This window comes from Octopus bimaculoides, chromosome 10 (genome assembly GCF_046866305.1).
Source record: "Octopus bimaculoides isolate indiv1 chromosome 10, ASM4686630v1, whole genome shotgun sequence".
NCBI lineage: Eukaryota > Metazoa > Mollusca > Cephalopoda > Octopoda > Octopodidae > Octopus > Octopus bimaculoides.
In genome coordinates, this window is record NC_142937.1 from 34,459,669 (window position 1) to 34,481,259 (window position 21,591).

The window sequence follows — 21,591 nt, forward strand, 5'->3', positions numbered from 1 at the left end:
AAGTAATTACAGAACAAACTGATTTTATATGAATAAATTTAATGTGTTCTTAATTACCCAATTAGGAGAATCTTGGAGGAGTAGATGTGATAATCATAGCTGAAACTGAATATAAAAGCAATGTCATCTCCAATTAGAGGGATAACACTTTAAAGTGATAAGAAAGATATAATTCAACATTGCCATATCTTAAGAGTTCCTATTTCTTCCATCAATTCACAGAACTAAATAAGGGACACTCTACTTGGTTGCTCAACTTGTGACAAATAGCAACCATATCTCTGCCATATCACACCATACTGTCTTGAAGAAGGGGACAATACACTTCTTAGTGTTATCCTATATAGTCTATGCCACCTAAAAAGGTTCGAGTATCTTTGATCATAGGTTTGTTCAATGAATGGCTAAACAACAACAACAACAACATTAGCAACAGCAACAACAACAACTAAATTTGGTATATTGAGTTTGAGGCTTTATGCTAAGATTTCTCAGTTTGAATAACATCAAAGTTGACATTCATCTCTCTAGCAGTTAATAAACCTAACACCGATAACAGATGGAGTCGGCAATTCACTAAACGCTATTATAAAGCAATGATGAAATTCAGGAAAGTGGAGAGGAGGGTTCTATGTTGAAGGTGCTATCAATCCCAACCACTGAGCTGTTATTATATATTTTAATCAGCAAAAGCCTTTCTTGAATGCTGGTTGGCTAGATTTCATGAGTTAACAACGGAGCCTACATGTGACCACTTGACTTGCATGTAATGTCAGCCAAACTTCCAGCAAGTCCTTCTCTTTTATCTTTTGCCTTCTACTTGTTTCAGTCATTTAGACTGTGGCCATACTGGGGCACCACTTTGAAAAAATTTTAGTCAAACTGAGCAACCCCAGATCTCTTGTTTTTATGTCTGGCACTTATTCTATCGAACCCCTTTTGCCAAACTGCTAAGTTATAGGGATGTATACACACCAACACTGGATGTCAAGAAGTGGGGAGGCAAACACAGACACAAGAACACACACACAAAAGGGGCTTCATTCAGTTTTTTTCTACAAAACCCACTCACAAGGATTTGGTCAACCCAAGGCTACTGAAGAAAACACTTGCCCAAGGTGCTACATATTGGGACTGAACCTGGAACCATGTTGTTGGAAAGCAAACTTCTTAAGGAACATCACTGGAATAATGAAAAGTCAATACTGTTAACTCCACAAATTAAAACTGTTCATGAAGACAAGATATGTAGAACTCTGAATATGTAGGTTATGGTCACGAGAACTTATGTGCCATAAGTCTGCCAAAGCAGGGATAGCTAGAGGGCTATCTATCAAGAAGCAGATTCCAAATCTATAAATGCAACAGACTACACTAAAACAGAAATGTAAAAAATAAAAATTAAAGAGTTGAAAGATCAAGTGAAGATAAAATATGCACATCATAAATTGGTTTGAGATAAGGTGGAATGAAAGAAAAAAATTAAGACGGAAAAATGACAAATTTTGAGATGAATAAGTTAGGAATGAGAAAGAATTCTTTGACATCAATGTCTTTCTGTTCAATATGCAAAAAGAAAAACAACTGAAATTTTTCTTTATCTTAATGAGAAAAAATCATTTCTATATAAATATTTTATAGTAGAAGTTATACAGTTATACATATTTAGAAACTTCAAGAAACTGTCATGGGATTTAATCAAAATATACACTCTTAAAGTAAAAGTAATATCACACTTGTTTTTATATGATAAAAATAAATTAAATTTCTGCACTTATAACAGAACTGATTTGGAACAAATAACAACCTACTGGTATCTGTGCAATGATAATCATTATGATATTGTCCCTCCTACAACTATTCCATTTAGTCTGATCACCATCACCATCTTATGTCTACTTTCACTGCTGCCATAGATTGGACGGGTCATCATAGTTGAGTCAGTTTTTATTCATAGTTACTGCTCTCCTAAATGGGTTGGATGATCATGTCTCATTTGTAAATCCACTCGAAAAGTTTTGGTTGGTCTGGGGCTATAGTGGATGACTCTTATCGAAGGTGTTATACAGTGAGACTGAATCCAAAATCATGTGGTTAGGAAACTAACTTCTTACCACACATCTGTCTATCTACAGATCTATCTATCTATCTATAAACAGATAAATAGATAGATAGATAGATAGATAAATAGATAGATAGATAGACAAGAAGAGAGAGAGATAGAGAGAAAAAGAGAGTGAGACAGAAAGAGAGAGAGAGAGAGATGTTCTAGTGTATATTTATATGAGCTATCTATAAGATTACCTTTATATTGATATCACTTTAAAAAATGTCTTTTTTATGTCCTGTAAGTTAGAAGCTCAACAGAAAGAGACATTAAGAGAACTACCAGACTTAAAATTAAATACTAAGATTGATCTGATTGACTAAAATCAGTCGCCACAGTACTTATATAGATCCACAGCGTGTGTGTATATATTTTATGCATACACACATAAATACTCCCCCCCACACACACACACAAGTACACACACTGATACAATACATTTTCACAGGCACTTACCAAATCATCTTAAGAAAACTGAACAGAAAAAGTAAGTAATGCGTTGTTGGATGACAGTCAGAAGATGAATGCAAAAGGACAATATTGATGGAACTTCTGTTGAAGTATTTACAAAATATGATATTGTCTCTACACTACCACCAAATCTTTATTTTTTATATCTGTTTTTGCTGCAGAGCAAAAGCTAATTCATAAATGATATTAAGCAGCAGCAGCAGTAGTAGTAGTAATAATAGTAGTATGGGGGGGGGGGCATGCTCTGTAACAGCATGTTGCTACTTCTACCATTTGTTTCTCTACTCTTGGCAGATAATACCATTGTACCACTCAAACAACAAGCCTCTAACTCCATGGGTCTGTCCGAGTAGTTGTTGCTGTTGAAGGTTTCCTGGGGTGAGAGGACAAATCCTACCTCAATCTCTTTTAGTCACCTTTTAAAAAACGCAGAGGAAATACTGTGGCTGTTCTTTGACATGCTGGTTAGATATTCCAACCACAGGGTTTCAGGTTCAATGCTACCACATTGCACCTTGGACAGATGCCTTCTACTACAATTCAGGTAGCCTAAAACCTTGTGAGCAGATTTGGTAGATGGAAACAGAAAGAGCCCATCATATACTGTATGTGTGTGTGTGTGTGTAATACAAAATTTAATAAAGTATTATTACCATTATTAAAAATAACAATAATAATTAACTAGCCAGCAAGTTTAACCTATATAGGTAAAATATACAAATAAATAAAGGTGGGTAGTTGATAGCTTCTGCTACCTAGGTGACCAAGCCTGTAGTGGGGGTGGATGCTCGGAGAGCATTACCACTAGAATAAGAATAGCCTGGTGACAAAAGGCCTCTCGCACAGAGTGAAAGGTAGATTGTATGATGCTTGTGTGCAAACAGCCATGCTACACGGCAGTGAAACATGGGCCACGACTGCTGAAGACATGTGTAAGCTTGAAAGAAATGAAGCTAGTATGATCTGCTGGATGTGTAGTGTCAGTGTGCACACACAACAGAATGTAAGCACCCTGAGAGAAATGTTGGACATAAGCAGCATCAGATGTGGCGTGCAAGAGAGACAACTGCACTGGTATGGTCATGTGCTGCATATGGATGAGGAAAGCTGTGTGAAGAAGTGTCACTCCCTAACAGTGGAAGGAACCTATGGATGAGGGAGACCCAGGAAGACATAGGATGAGGTGGTGAAGCATGACCTTCAAATGTTGGGCCTCACAGAAGCAATGACAAAAGACGGAGACCTCTGGAGATATGCTGTGATTGGAAAGACTCAGCAAGTAAAGTGAGATAACAGCCATAGCCTATACCAGTGTCACATAACCAGCCCATTTAAAAAGTACCTTTGAATTGTCGGGCGACACGCTGTGCTTGAGGAGACCTACTGAGTCAACTAAAATCAAAAATCAAATCACGATCAAAAATGGAAATTAAAGTTGTGGCTGATGTCAGTGCTGCCTGACTGGCTCTCATGCTGGTTGCATGCAATAAGCACCATTCATGTGTGGGTCGTTGCCAGTGCCACCTGACTGGCTCCCCGTGCTGATAGCATATAAAAAGCATTATCCGAACATGGTTGATGCCAGTGCCGCCTGACTGACTCCCATGCCGGTGGTATGTAAAAAGCACCCACTATACTCTCAGAGTGGTTGGTGTTAGGAAGGGCATCCAGCAGTAGAAACATGGCCAGATCAGACTGGAGTCTGGTGCAGCCTCCTGACTTGCCAGTCCCCAGTTAAACTGTCCAACCTATGTAAGCATAGAAAACGGACGTTGAACGATGATGATGATGATATATACATATATATATATTATAATGTTAGGGAATTACAAAATCCGAACTTACAAGGAAATACAATTTGATAATATCAAATTGAGTTGTATATTGAAAAATATTTTAATAATTTAGAGAAGAACCACAATGTTGCAACTCGTACGATGATGGAGATCAGACACCATCAAGAAAAGTGTACTATACAAAACTAGTTTAAAAATCTAAAAAATGCGAGGGAGAATTTATAATACATAAAATCTATGAAATATTGGATTAAAAATTAAAATTGGTAACGTTTAAGAAACGAAAGTGGGAGAAAGACTACTCGCGTTTCATGGGAAATATCTGGTCAATCTACAATGAATTGAACAAGATAGATACCATCCAATATGAGGACACTCTTCAGGGCCAGTAACTTCAAAAACGTATCTTAAATTTAAAAATGCATAAAATAAGAAAAGTATAAAAATCTGTCCGTTTAGGCAACATTTAGTACAAAGGAAATTATCAAGGTTTTATAATAAAACACATCAAATAGCAATAAATATCTGTCAAATTTAAGACATGAAGCGTCAATTGGGGATCTAATATCTGTAGATAAGGAAAAGGAAACATATATAACGAAAATGTAATTAGCTAGTAAAGGGAAAAAACCGTGCAAGAATATAAGGAAAACAAGCCACTTAACTTAACGAGGAAGCTTGGTTGATTTTCTTTTATTTCCTAATAAATAGGATACATAGAGGGGACGAACTAGGACAGACAAGGGGGAACATATAGATCGTTGAGCCTTTTTACAGATGATTTAACGAATGATTTTAACATGAGAATAATATATTATAATGTGATGATGTTATTGTTTTAAAAATTGGATTACTTTTGGGTTGGGGGGTGTATATGGGTATGTCTATGAAGGACATTTTCTTTTTTTTCCTTTCTGTGTTCAGGGGCTTGGGTATTTTAGCTCGAATTGCTTTCGGGGAATCAGCTTTTTTTTGTCTCTTCCTAGAGCACACTTTATACTCGTCTGTAGTCACACTTTTTTCTTCTTCACTATCCGTAATGTACTCCTCTCTTACGTGTGTTACCTCTTGGTGGGATGAACTCCTGGTAACAGCCTCCTTGGCTGGGAGTTCACCCTTTTTGGTAGGTGCGTTTTTTTCCGCAACCTCTGTATCCAGGGGCGCACTTTCTTTGTTTTTTCTATTGTTTTCAGGTACATCCTTTTTTGCTTCAGGTTTTTTTTATTCTGTTTTTTTATCCTTTGGGTTAACTTCCTTGGAGGTGGAGGGGACAGGTGTAGGTTGGTCTGATTTCTTGTTTTCGGGGCACTTCTCTTTTATGTGGCCCTTCTTGCTGCACTTGTAGCACCGAGGTTTTCTCCCTTCTACGTGAATAGAGATGTTCATGTCGTTCATTACAATAGTTTCCGGTAAATCCTCCAGGTCGATGCTTGTGGCTTGGGCCAGAATCTCTAGGGTCTGACCTCGCCAATTTAGTGGACCGTCTCGTATTATTTCGATTATTTTGATTTTTTCCTCTCTTCTGCGGAGGAGGGTGGCCAAAATCCATCCTACCTCTGCTTCAGTGGGGATGTTTTTAATTTTAATCCTGGATGTTCTCCGTCCCAGGTATAACGGTAGCAGCAGAATATTTCCACTTTGCAAAGTTCGAGTCGAATATTCTCTTGCACGTTCTGACGACTCGAACCTTGCTTCCACAGTTGCGAATTTCATTCCCCTTGTTAAATATTTAATTTCGATCATTGTTGAACCGAGACATTTTTCAATCGTCCCCTCCTCTCAGTGTTCAAATTTCTTTGTCTCTACATTGTAGGTTTTGTAGATAATTGTTCGTTCTTTTATTTTGTTTTGTAGTTCGCTTGGAGGTGAGATCTTAGCTTCACCATCTTTTTCTGTTATCATCCCGTAAAACTTTTGTATTTCTTCAATTTTAAATTGAATTATTTCACGACCGCCAACGGCCGCTGCAAAATTCATATTATTTTGGACCTCCATAGAAGCCATTTCCTTTTTTTTTTTTAAATAATTTTTTAACACAACACAACTCCGTCTAACGGAGAGATAATCGTTTGGTTTAACACCAACACAGTTCACTTGAGCACAAAATTCCTTCCCCCGAAGGGGGAGGATCACAGTACAAATAATATAATATCAAAGTCACCCTTACGGGAACAAGCAATACACAATTAACAACAATATCAACAGCACGCAAAGCAAAACAACCAACCTTTCGGTGAAACCATCAAAATACGAACGACTCGAGGAAGCTTGGTTGATTTTCTTTTATTTCCTAATAAATAGGATACATAGAGGGGACGAACTAGGACAGACAAGGGGGAACATATAGATCGTTGAGCCTTTTTACAGATGATTTAACGAATGATTTTAACAGGAGAATAATATATTATAATGTGATGATGTTATTGTTTTAAAAATTGGATTACTTTTGGGTTGGGGGGTGTCCCACTAACACGCCGGTTGATTTTTTTTTTCCTTTTTCTTTTCCATTTCTTTTCCTTCTATGCCCGGTCCGACCGTGTTGGCATGGCCCCTTGCATACACAACTTTCTTGCGACATCCTTCCATCTTTTGGCAAATACTCTTTGCGACAAGCTCCTCCTCTCCAGACGGATCTTGGAAACTAGATGGGCGCGGTGAAGTAGTTCACCAGCCCTCGTCTGGAGATGAATTGTCCTGTCGCAATTCCTTCCGAGCGCGTCTTCTATACCGTTTCTTTCACTATGGTTATTACGCAGAGAAATGCCGCCTTCCTCTCTTTGGAAAAGGAGGAAGGCGGTACCATCTTAATCATGGACTCAGTCGAGAGTCGTACTCTTTCTGTATCCGACATCAGCTGTTCGGCATAGGTTATCAAATCACTCAGCTCCCCACAGTGAACGAAGGCGTGCGTCACCGTTTCACTGGCCCGCCCGCACCTCGGACATGTGGGGGAGGTGTCACAACCGTGTCTTGACAATCTTTCCCGAACCGGTAACGCCGATCGGTAGCACAGCCAGGCCAAGGATTTCTGGTAATTATCCAGGAGTCCCGACCCGAAGGTCCTCCCGAACAGGCTGGTTAGCTGCCTCTTGTCGAAGCCCAGAGTCTCCCCCAGGACATCATCAGACTTAAGCTCCACCAACCCACTATAAATATCCGCTGTGGTAACCCTGCTGCTAGCATTACTCACTCGAGAGAAGAGGGAGAGCGCTTGTTTGCACTCAATCTGCCATTCCCCCGTCTTGGGTCTTCGTCTGATCCATGCTCCTAAGTCCCTCAGGGACCCATACTTTGGGAAATCCTGCTCGGCAAGCGTTGACCACACCTGCTCACCATCTAGGTGGCACCGGAGATGCCTCAGCCTCAGCGCGTGCTTGCGCATCATCAGTCAGGACATCCCCAGCCCACCCTTTAGCGGTTTCTGATAACAGATGGAGCGCCTCACAAGTGGAGTTTTACTTCCCCATAAAAAGTGGAAAAGGATCCGCTCCAACTTGTTCAGCCACAAAACAGTGCAAGGCACGACGGTTAGGCGATAGGCTATCACAGATGCTATGAAAACCTGTGCAACCTCCGCCCTTCCCAACAAGGATAACCTCCTCCCAGACCACTTCTGGGCTACGGCTGTCACCTTGCTCGCCACCTCACTCCAGTTCTTCTCCACCTGGAGGTCCGGTCCAAACCAGACCCCGAGCATTTTAACCGGGCCCTCCGTCCAGCGCCCGACGAGGCTGTTGGGAGGCATCGACTTGCCTCTCCAGGTGCCGAGTTGCAAGCCGACTGATTTTTCCTGGTTAATTTTCGCCCCTGCTACCGTCTCGTATCTTTTGGTGGCGTCCTTTAAGTGAGGTAGACGCCCTTCGTCTGACACGATGATGGTGACGTCATCTGCGTATGCCGTCACGTTCCTTCCGTTACAAAGATCATGCGGGTCCGCCCCCACGTCCCTCAACTTCCGCAGTAATGGCTCGAGCGCCAACACGTACAGAATCGGGGACAGGGGGCAGCCCTGACGAACCGAACGCGTAATCGCGAAGGGGTTCGAAAGGAACCCATTCACCCGGACTGTTGATTTGATGTTGCCGTACATGGCTTTGTTCCAGGAAGCTTGGTTGACTGGGCTATTACCCAAAAGCAAAGAAATATATACTATGTGTATCACGTGACAAAATGGCGCCCACCACGTGATCACAAATGTCAAACTCACGTTAAGAACTAAAACACGTGAGATACGAGACAGCAAGGTATGGAAGGAGTAGAGGGAAGAAAAACTAAGAAGAAATGATGATAAGGTAAGTGCGTAGACCTGGAATCGAACAATATTATGCTGCTTTGTAAAAGAGTAGAAGAGAAAATCGTGAAAAAATGATGGGAGCAATCATGTAAAAGTAATTAAGGGTACGTAAAATATACAATAACTAAAAATGACAAAAATGAAGGAAGGTAGAATTATGGTGGACTTATAAAGCGTCTCCAAGTATGAAGTTAATATTATCTCGAACCACGTGTAATCAAGACCTACGTATTAGCAAGACTAATTACTGCTGAGGGTTTATAACAATAAGTATAAAAGACTAAGGTTAGTGTATATCTATTAGCAGAGTATTAAACACAAGGCTATTGCAACTCACTACCTGAACTTATACCCTATTACGAGGTCGTAACTAAGCAGATATTAGAATAGATTTGTGTGAACAATTATCTAAACTTATATAAAAAGTTGAGTTTATGTCTGCATTTAATTTTTCGTTCATCTTGGGAGTTTATTAATTTTTTATTATTAGTGAATAGTATCTACTTAAACTCGTTAGTGCATAAGGAATAGAATTTACTGCCTGTTCAGTAAGATTTAGCCTTACAAACTATTTCCCATTTTAGATTGTATTTTATTCCTTTCGATTTAAGGTCCTATATGTATTTGCTAAGGCCAGTGGAATTAATTAAGTTGCTATTCTTAAAAGAGTGCATATGTTGGGCCATTCGGGATTTGATTTTATTAGAGGTTGAGCCGATGTAAATCGTGTTTAAAATAATCATTAGGAGTAACTACACATTGATATACCGCATTCTCTAAATTATCTCGGAATTTTTAGATTTTTAAACTTTTCTTGATTGTGCCTGATCTCCTTCTTCGTGCAAGTTGCACCATGGTGGTTCTTTTCAAAATTAATATTAATCTGCATGCACCTTAGGTATCATGGTTTGCCAGGTGTACTGATATTCTGTAACTTGTTTATATTTATATGCTAGAGGTATTTTTTAATCCACATTATTAACTGGTTGTTATATTATTGCTGTTATTTTCCATTCAGAACCTGTTTGAACATTTTAATAAACCGTTTTTCTTTTATCTTTCTTCCAACCTCACTTGTGTCATGTAGTTTGAGGAAAGGAAAAATGATGATTGTTTCCTGATTTGGACCAAATCCCTAGAAAATCTGGAAGAATGTTTTTGGCCATTTTGGAAACATCTTGTACACCTGTGTGCAGCTGATACACCTCTCTCCATATAATTTTTGCAACTTTGTGTTGGCCTCTGAGCAAGTATTGCCATGATAACTTTCTCTGTCATGGTCAATGTGATGATCATACGCTATACACCTTCCTTCAAGCACTGTTGCAAATTGCAGAAGTGAGCTAGAATGTTAAAACTTAGTACATATGCACAGCAGTGTTCAAAGTTAATCTGTACCAAACAGCTTCACTTTGTATGCTTCAGCTTCGTTACTATGACAACAGTCCGGATACTTATTGATCAGACCTTGTGTATATGTGTGTGTTTGTGTCTTCTTAACTTGTGTAACTGTTGTAAACTCTTGTGTCCATCTTACAAGCATGTAATCTTCTAATATTTCATGAATGAATGTCTGGTCATAGCAAAAAAAATATCTAACAGGGAAACATGAGGGTGGGTGACAAGGAGAGCATCCAGCTATGAGAAAATCTACCTCATGGAATTCTGTACATCTCATTCACCCATGAGAAAAATTAACATTAAAACAATGCTGAAAATAATAATAATAATAATAATAATAATAATAATAATAATATATAGTAAAGATTATTTGCCAACATAATGTGGGAGTCCTGCTTAGGATGATTGTTACAGTTATTTAGCCCCAGGAAACATCGTATCCAGCTGGGGCTAAATAGCAGAGTCAATCATCCTAACCAGGACTCCTACATTATGTTGGCAAATAATCTTTACTCTAGAGTAATGTTACTGAATGTCTCTCATTCGGAGATTTAGAAATAATATATTTCTGTTTATTTATATATATATATAGGCATGTGTCTATCAATTCATCTATCTTATATCATCATCATCATCATCATCGTTTAACGTCCGCTTTCCATGCTAGCATGGGTTGGACGATTTGACTGAGGACTGGTGAAACCGGATGGCAACACCAGGCTCCAGTCTGATTTGGCAGAGTTTCTACAGCTGGATGCCCTTCCTAACACCAACCACTCAGAGAGTGTAGTGGGTGCTTTTACGTGTCACCCGCACGAAAACGGCCACGCTCGAAATGGTGTCTTTTATGTGCCACCCGCACAAGCCAGTCCAGGGGCACTGGCAACGATCTCGCTCGAAAATCCTACAGGAGCCAGTCAGGCGGTACTGGCAACGGCCACGCTTATATATATATATATATATATATACACACACATACAAGCATACAAGGTGGGTTGCTTAAAATTTCCTGGTTTTTGGGGCAAAAGAAAATAGAGGAGAATCAGTTAATTAGGATTTCATTCAACATATTCCCCTCTCAGATTCACACTTATTGCAGTGGTCCTTCAGTTTTTCAAAGCCTTGTAAAAGAAGGTCAGGCCTTTTTGCGATACCCTTAAAGCCAGGATCTCTTCAGCATCCCCTCACACACAGAGACATACCCTACCCCCACACAGGTATTTCGCTGAGAGGAGAGATCTCCAGTATATAGTGCATTGCCAGGTACCTTAGTAAATTGAAGGCTGTAGAATTAGATGTTGGAGACCCCCTTTGGTCATGACTGACAATGGGATTGCCCCTAGAAAGTTACCGTCCCAGGCACAAGTCAGGGCAAGGTTGTTTATGGACGACCAGCAGTCGCCCATGCATACCAGCCTCCCCTCTCCACGCCACAAGTATTATCTAAAGGAAAGGCAAAGGGGCCGATACAGCTTGGTACCTGTGATGCCACAACTCATTTCTACAGCTGAGTGAACTGGAGCAACATGAAATAAAGTGTCTTGCTCAAGAACACAGCATGCAGCTGGTCTGGGATTCGAACTCACAACCTCACAATCATAAGCTTGACGCTCTAACCACTGAGCCACTTTAAATATATAACAAAGATGTACACCTTAAAAATATAACAAAATACCTTCCACAATCTGAATTGAAGGCCTTAGAGCTGCAGTTTCAGCGCCACATTCTCCCCTAATCCTGATATTACCACAGAGAAATAGTACTAGCAATAGTAGTAGTAGAAGTTATAGTTGTAATTGTACATACCACAGTAAGACAGAGCAGCTCTCTAGTGAAAAGGTGAGGATGTTTCTTCTCAACTGAATCCAAGTAATTCTGAAGTTTGGTATAAGTGTAAGGAAAGCAATAGGAGAACTGATAAACGTCATCTTCTTTGTCAAAACAAAACAAAAAAGACATCACATAATTCTTCCTATGGTCAGGACAACGGTAATAGTAGACATTCTTTGCTGGAATACGAACCCTGAAATATATTGAAAGAAAACAAGCTACAGATAGTGTACGATAACATGTGGAGGGCAATAAAGTAGTTGTTAGAATAGATTCCTTGTATTTCACCAGAAACCAAAAGAAAAAAAAGTCTGAAATTCTTGTCTGATATCTGATTCTCCGAAAAATATAATTTAATGGCAAACTAGTGTTATACGAACCTAAAATGACGAACATATAAATTCCAACAATTTAATTTCAAATTGTAGAACACATTAAAGAATAGAAAATTAAGGTCAGGATTTTTTAACATTCAATACAAATGCAATAATATGAAGTAGAAAAACACAGCGTGAGAGTCGTCATCATCATCGTCATCGTCGTTATCATCATCATCATCGTTTGCCATCCGTTTTCCATGCTGGCATGTGTTGGATGGTTTTACGTGGAGCTGGGGAGCTGTCCAGACACCAGTTGTCTGTTGTGGTATGTTTTCTACGGCTGGATGGCCTTTCTAACACCAACAACCTCACAGCCTTTTCTGGGTGCTTTTTACATGCCACTGGCATGGGTGTGTCTGTGCAGTACTGGCACAGGTGCATTTTATGTGGCACCTGCAAAGGACAAGCTGGTATGTATGGAAGACAACGATTTTAATAATAATGGTAATGATGATGATGATGACGATAATAATAATGATAATAATAATAATAATAATAGTACTTTCTACTAAAGGCACAAGGCCTGAAATTTGCGGGAGGAGACTAGTCAATTACATTGACCCCAGTGTTTCACTGGTACTTAACTTATTGACCCTGAAAGAGTGGAATTTGAACTCAGAATGTAGCAGTGGTTGAAACACCACTTAGCATTTTGTCCAGCATGCTAACAATTCTGCCAGCTCACTGCCTGAATAATAATGACAATAATAATAATAACAATAACGATAACAATAATAATAATAATGATTACAACAACAACAATAATAATAATAAAAGACCCCTCTCTCTCTTCCTTCTCTTTTTCTCCCTCTCCCTTTCACTTCCTCACTGATCACTGCTGATGTATGTGTGTATATATATATATATATATATATATATATATATATATATATATATATATATATATATATACATATACTGTTTTTAAATTTCCCAACTGATAGCATAACAATCCTCTCCAGCTCAGCAACACACTTCCCCAACTTTACTCTTTGCTGCTGATGAGTTCACTCAATCCACCCAGTCCACTGCTTTTCCCTACATATTATCACACAGTGAAACACATGCTCTCCCACCATCTTTTTCTCTCCCTCTCTCTTCCTCCAGTTTTTCTTCTCATTCTTTGTTCTCTTTTGTTCTATTCTCTCCCTACATGTCTGTGTCCCTTAGTTACCTTGGCATGAGACACTTATCCCTTTACCACTATCATTATTACAATTGTAAAATCAAAATACAAACATTGTGCCATCAGTGACTAAACTGGCAATCCCACAGAGCTTGTTCTTTGAGGAGGGTGATTTTCTTGCTACTGAGTCACCCTACAGGAGAAAAAGACAAGACTTGTCTCAGGGCAGATGAACTCTGAGGAGTCAATGGCCATCCAAATAGCATCTCTATTAGTACTGCTGATGAAGTCATTACTGCTTAGTAATAATAATAATGTTGAATATCCTCCTTGTCTTCCCCACAAAAAACTGGTAAAGAATATTTTCCTGGGGAAGAAGGTCTCTTTAGCCTTGACTGGCAACTCCTTAAAGATGGCAGCTTGATAAAAATACCGGTGGTTGTGAAACCTCATCAGCACTATCTGCTTTATGAGTGTAATGTCAAATAAAAATCATCACAAATGCCTTCAGGATATCCAAACCATGAGTGATGGTCTCCTGCATGGGAAGTTCTCCACTGTGCAGCAGGGTGGACCTGGTCATTATTCAAATACTGCTACAAAGATTAGGAGAAAATGGACTCAAAATGACAATAAAACTGTAATGGAATACTATTACAGAAGCATTTTACCTGGCATACTCTTTTACTCTTTTACTTGTTTCAGTCATTTGACTATGGCCATGCTGGAGCACAGCCTTTAGTCGAGCAAATCGACCCCAGGACTTATTTCTTGTAAGCCTAGTACTTATTCTATCTGTCTCTTTTGCATTTATTTATATGCCTGTATGTTCTGAGTTCAAATCTCAGAATTGACAGAAAAACAAAAAAGTAGTATGTTGAGTCGTATGTTTCTTGACAATAACAACTCTTTGAAAGATGTGAGATTTTGTTTGCTAAAGTCATAAATTAATTGATTTTGTACCTTGAACCATAATATAGTGATTCTATATGAATAGTCCAGTTGGAGTTCCTGCTTAGAATCATAAAGAAGGTATAAACATGTCGAAAAGTTAATTCCGCCATCAAATTAAGACATATCAAAGTGTATCTCTTTCAAAAAAATAAAAGGTAAAGATACTATTGTACAGCTTTAAGGCCAACTGTGAGTAGTAACTAATTATTTCACCTGAAATTATTCCCTCAACTAATCATATATCTTTCAGCTACAGAAATCTCATCTTTTTGATAATGACCACAAATTAAATCCCAGCTAATGAAAGAAGAGAGTGTGGTACAAAATGAATACTTAAGAAAAGTATTGACAATCAGTAATTAACGACTCAATTATTTCTAATGTTGGAAAGAAACCTGAAATTAAGGGAAAACAAAAGAAAGAAGAAAATGCTAAAAATATATATCAAAATCAAATAGTTTTAAACTGCTACAATTAGTTGCTATATAGTAAAAACAAATCTGTTACTTGAATGAATTTTTAAAAAAATACCTCGGGCTATGAAATTACAAGTTTCAAAAAATGGGAAATATTTCAGTTATTTCATGATTAACCTGTCAGAAGTAGCCACATCAAAGTCTCACATTCCCTGAACAAATGATTAGTTTTGTAAAGTGAATGTTTCGAGGACAAGGTAGATTATAGTGTATGTGCATTTGTGCGACTGCATTTCAGGATTGATGACGATGAAAAACAACAACACACACACATACCCTCATATATATATATATATATATTAGCATATATATTTATACATATATATATTAACATATATATTTATACATATATATATTAACATATATATATATATATATATATATATATATATATATATATATATATATACACATAAGAGATTGAGTAGGAGAGGCTATAATATGAAAGTGAATTAAAGGAAATGACTATGGAAAGTTATGTGCAAATGGTTGAAGGATTAATTAAAGAAGACAAGAAGGCAAGAGAATCATTATAGTGATAGAAGCAAATAAAAATAAGAGCAATGACCGTTGGGTGAGGGCAGAAGGGGGTTAAGAGACCAAAGTATGAGGTAGTTTGATACAAATTAAAAAAAAAAAAATGGTTAGGTTCTGCAGAAGAATTCTCAACAATAGAAATGGAGTTAATTTTGAGTATGATCTTTTAAAACCAGTAAAAGTAGAAAAAAAAAAAAGATTAATAGCAACAAGGATAAGTAGGAGTAGATTATAATTAAATGTTATAGATAAGAATGAAAAAAACTTGATGACATCATGGCACCATTCGCACAAAATAGAAGAATTACTTAGTTTCACAACAACATCTTGCATCATTTTGTCTTCTAAGTAACACCTGATATCTAATTCTTAGCTTCTTTATTAATTTACTTTACGTCATTCATTTCATTCATATTCTATCTGCAATGCATTAGTCTGTTTTCATTTGGCTAATACGCATACAGGTATGTATACAGAATATCCATATTTATTTATTTATTTATATATATATATATATATATATATATATACATATAAATATACAAACATACATACGTGCATACATACATATAGATATATATATATATATATAGATACATATGAATATATATAGATATATATTGATACATACATATAAATATACATATATATATATACATACATATAAATATACATATATATATATATATATAAATATACATATATATATATATATATAAATATACATATATATATATATATATATAAATATACATATATATATATATATATAAATATACATATATATATATATATATATACATATAAATATACATATATATATATATATATACATATAAATATACATATATACATATAAATATACATATATATATATATACATATAAATATACATATATATATATATACATATAAATATACATACATATATATATATATATACATATAAATATACATACATATATATATATATACATATATATATATATATATATATATATACATATATATATATATATATATATATACATATATATATATATATATATATATACATATATATATATATATATATATACATATATATATATATATATATATATATATATACATATATATATATATATATATACATATATATATATATACATATAAATATACATACATATAAATATACATACATATATATATATATATATATATATATATATATACACACACATATATATAAATATATATATATATATAACATCTGTACACACATACACACACACTCACAAATATCTGTATTTATACACACTCATACACACAGATACACACACAGACACGTTTGTATATGCATATAAAATACATGTGTATGTATATACACACACATAAACACACACACTTATTGAATTACTTTTTAATTTGTAAATGTATAACAATTTTATATTACAGTACTTTCTGATGTACATTTAATATATTAGATATCTGTGCACGAGTATGTAACGTGAGTATGCATTTGTAGGTGTGTATATTTTTACACATATGTATGTATGTTTATGTGTGTATATATATATATATACACACGTATGTATATCCATTACACACTTTACGTGCTTGCTCACACAATCTGTTGAGTAAACACACACAAACAAAAAGTAATGTAAAATACAATTGTTATTCATTTGCAATATTAAAAATTCAGTATAAAACATCAGAGTGAGTTTATTTTGGTCTTCAACAAACAATTACCTTAACTGCAAGAGAAATCCCCGAGGAATCTTTTTTATTTTGCATATTTTCAATCATAATGCAACTAATGATATCCAGTCTTTTTCATTAACCTGCGGTTGACTCAGAGCACAACATAGCAACTTCATCATTCTCTTGTTGTTTCTTTCATGTGCCTACCTCTAACAGCCATGGCATGTACCTCCACTTGATACTCATGACTTAGTGGTATATATCAATGAATGTATCTAAGCCACCCCTTCATACTCACTCAGAACCTGATTATACAAATCAACAAATGTAAAGTTGGATATTTTTTTAAAGAAAGATATACGTGAAAGTATATATGGCTGTATGGTTAAGGTGTTTTCTTCCCAACACAGTGTGGCACCTTGGGTAAGTGTTTCCAACTGTAGTTCTAATCCAACCACTTTCAGATTGTAATGTGCAAGTTAGCTGGTTGATTTCTTTTTCTGAAAGCCCAAACTAGCTTAACCAAACTGTCACTTAGGCATTTACTCACAAAACCAAGTGCAATAATTGTTATTGGTAGAATTGTGAATTTATAATTTGGATACAGAAGCTGGGGGTTTCAAAGCAGTTGTCCATAGTTAACCCCCTCCTCTTTGATTTCCAAAGCTAACTCTATGGCAGTGTTCACATTTTCTTGTTACTCCAAAACAACAATATCCAGTCTGGTTGACCTTGGGCTACAGTTGAAGAAACTTTCCCAAAATGCCACACAGTTGAACTGAACTCAAAACTACAGCTAAGAAGTGCAGTGATATACTACCAGCTCCATAACCAATAATATTTATTCTTTTACTTTACATTGATCTTTGATCTGTTTTCAGAGCATAATCAACATCAATATTTGCACCTGCCTCAGTAATTTGTTTACTTTTATAAATATTTTTTCATGTTAATTTTGAAAATTTCACATCTTCACTTCTAGTTATTATTATCTTCATTTCTTTTTTTTTTTTTTGCTCCTTGTGATCTAAAACCAATGGTAAATTATATCTGTACCTGGTATCTACTTAGAACTAGACATAACTGTTGAGAATTACTATCCTGAACCATGTTTCAGACAAACATGGTTCTTGCTCCTTCTAGAAAACTAATCAGGTGAACCAAACTGTTTTTTACTGTTTCAACGTTACACATTTCATTTCATGTAATCTTAAAGAGTGTGTGTGTGTGTGTTTTGGATGTTTTGTGCACTGACAGCATAGATCTTGATACCTAAATTCTGGGTCAGTAAACACCGCGTATAAAAGGTGATTGCAACTGGAAAGTTAAACCAAGCTCATCTGTGAATATGCTTTTCTATTTGGGTCATTACCAAATACTCAATGAAGCAGTTCTATAGCATACTTTGATCAATTACAAGTGACTAGAGTTACTCAGTCTACACATTGAAATAAGAGGAGTAAAATTGGTAAAAGCTGTCTCATATTGAATGCACTCAGCTTCTTGTAAATTTGTTAATAACAATCTTATTCAATTATTATTTCTTTTCAAAGAAATAGGGTAACAAGATGTGAAAACAGTGAGAGGTTCCAATGGAACTGTTAACGGTCTTTTAATAATTTGTATCTTGTGTTTGGAGCATTTGGTATTCATATTCCAATATTTGGTTCTATAAATCTGGATAAATTGTATGAAATAGTTGAGGAGAAATTGATAACTAAATGCCATTATCCATACTGCTAGTTATGAATATTACATAATTAGAAAAAGGCGTCGAGCAGGCACAATTGTTACTGTGCCAGAAAAAATGCTTAGTGGCATTTCTTCCAACTTTACATTCTGAGTTCAAATGCTGCCAGGGTTGACTCTGCTTTTCATCCTTTTGGAGTCAATAAAATAAGTACTTATTGAACACTGGGATCAGCTTAATTGACTACTTTCTCCTCCGAAATTGCTGGCCTTGTCACAAAATTTGAAACCAAAATTCCATAATTAGAATATATTATTTGTAGAAATACTGAAATAAAGTTGCTTTATATTTTTACCAGAAGACAGCTACTCTGTTCTGTTCCCAGTACACAACTAGTACGATGAGGTAGTTTAAACAAATGCATCTTTACTTCTAAGTTTGCTGATATTTGCAATTGACAGCTTTCCTACAGTTAACCACAAAGAGGAGCAAAGTGACATCTATTGTCAAGCAGACTAATGATACATTCAATTCTTAAAACTGGTACTCTGATTTTACTCCTCAACCAATGAACATAATTCATCTTCATACACATATACAAATCTTTGCCTCGGTCACAAATGCACACAGTTACGTAACCTAAAGGCATAAATGTCACCACACTGTACACTGAAATAAATATGAAAGTTATAGCTCTACACAAGAACTCTGCTATCTTTCAGAATCAGCATATTGTTTATGGTCTCTACTGGTTTTGATATGTGGCAAAATAAAATCAATGTCAACTTTCTGTATCAGTTAAGCTGGCTCTGGTTTATGAGTTTCATCATGGCAGAAGGGAAATACATTGTGAATTGAATAAGAAAATGAAAACACCAGCGAGGAAAAACAAAAAGAACTTAAAAGAACTGGAAATATTTTATCAGTTCTATAGAAAGCACATTTCTATTGCGGCATTTTGTTTGAAATTAGTCAGAAATGGAAAGAGAAAAATATCAGCAAGTATAAAAATCAGGTTAGTATAGAATTATGAAAGGGTCAATAATTATCTGTTAAGATATGAAACATAAAAGTAGGAATTCTATTCTTGGTAGATGAGAAGAAAACTTGATTGAAGTGATAGAGTCCATTGAATTATTGGTTATAATAATGGTGTTGAAGTGCTGGTAGATAGTGTCCAGAATATCTAATGAAGTGGTGGTATGGTCGAAACAGTAAGGGGTAAGGTGAGGAACAGTGTTTGTAAGATGTGGATGTAGGGTGGAAAATTGATATTGTATGTTAATGTGTACTGATGAGGGCAATGGAGTATAGCAAAAAAGTATGGTGGACTACATACATGTGGTGGACTATATATTTGGATATAAGATACTATGCTGAGAGTATGGTGGTCTTTACACACATATGCTAAACTATACTGGAATATATAGTAGTGGACTATACTAGGTAGTAGGCTTAAAAATGATGCAGCTGTCCATTCTTTATGGTAAAACAGTTTTCTAAGATTAGAACTCAGCATAGTCCTAATATACACAGTCTTGATGTAGTCAGCTTTAACTTAACATAAATGATGGTAATATATGTAATCTCAACATATATGTGTTTAACTTAACATGTACAGTCTTAACAGAGATGATCCCAACTTAAAGCATAGGCTAATAACACCATTTTAACATACACAATCATAAGAGAAATGGTCTTGCTATAAAGATAATGAGTTTATGGATGGAAATTTGGAATAAAAGTTCCTTTAATCCAACTGTGATGTGTTGCAGTGTGTGATGTGAAAGTGGCATGCTTGGGCATGATATAAATGCAGTGGTGTGATTTGATGTAGATAATGCTGTGGTATGTGATGTAGTGTAGAGTCGCAATGGCCCAGTGGTTGGGGCAGCGGACTCGTGGTCATAGGATCGTGGTTTCGATTCCCACACCGGGCGTTGTGAGGGTTTATTGAGCGAAAACACCTAAAGCTCCACGAGGCTCTGGCAGGGGATGGTGGCAAATCCTGCTGTACTATTCCACCACAACTTTCTCTCCCTCTTACTTCCTGTTTCTGTTGTACCTGTAATTCAAAGGGTCAGCCTTGTCACACTGTTTCACGCTGAATATCCCCGAGAACTACATTAAGGGTACACTTGTCTGTTGAGTGCTCAGCCACTTGCACGTTAATTTCACGAGCAGGCTGTTCCGTTGATCGGATCAACTGGAACCCTCGACGTCGTAAGCGACGGAGTGCCAACAACAATTTGATGTAGTATATACTGAAGTGTGGTGTGTTACAGTCTGGTGTCATGTGGTCTAGTGTGACATAATGTGTGTGTTGTAGTGTATGTTGCAGAGTATGGTGTGCTGTAGTGTGGTGTCGTAGAGTAAAGTGGATTGTAGTTTGGCATGGTGTAGTAGTATGTTGTGATGGTGCATTGTGTGGTGTTGTTTGGTGTTATGTAGTGTTGTGTGATGTATAGTGCATTGTAGTGTGATGTTAAATTTGTGTTATGCTCTGTTGTGTGTATAGTGTGATGTAGTGGAGTGTGATGCAGAGTGGTGCATTGTGGCATGAGGTGTGGTGTGTTGTGACATGTATGGTGAGCTGTAAAATGAGCTGCAGTGTGTTGAGACATGCAGTGTGGTGTGTTGTGAAATGAGGTGGGGTGCATTGTGACATGAGGTGCAGTGCATTGCGATATGTTGTGACATGTGTAGTGTGTTGTGACATGAGTTGTGGTGCATTGTGACGTGAGATGGGTACATTGTGACATGAGGTACATTGTGCATTGTGATATGAGAGGTGGTGCATTGTGACATGAGGTATGGTGCATTGTGACATGTGGCATGCTGCA

General features: G+C 36.5%; 1 protein-coding gene across 1 annotated transcript in view; it reads right to left on the reverse strand.

The window, feature by feature from the left end:
- LOC106877315 (cytosolic carboxypeptidase 6-like) overlaps window positions 1–21,591 on the reverse strand; it is a 1,751,930-nt gene that overhangs the window by 1,364,028 nt on the left and 366,311 nt on the right. The window contains exon 5 of the mRNA XM_052971128.2: window positions 11,876–12,092. Within this exon, the coding sequence (XP_052827088.2) occupies window positions 11,876–12,092 (217 nt within the window). The remainder of the gene's footprint in view (window positions 1–11,875; window positions 12,093–21,591) is intronic.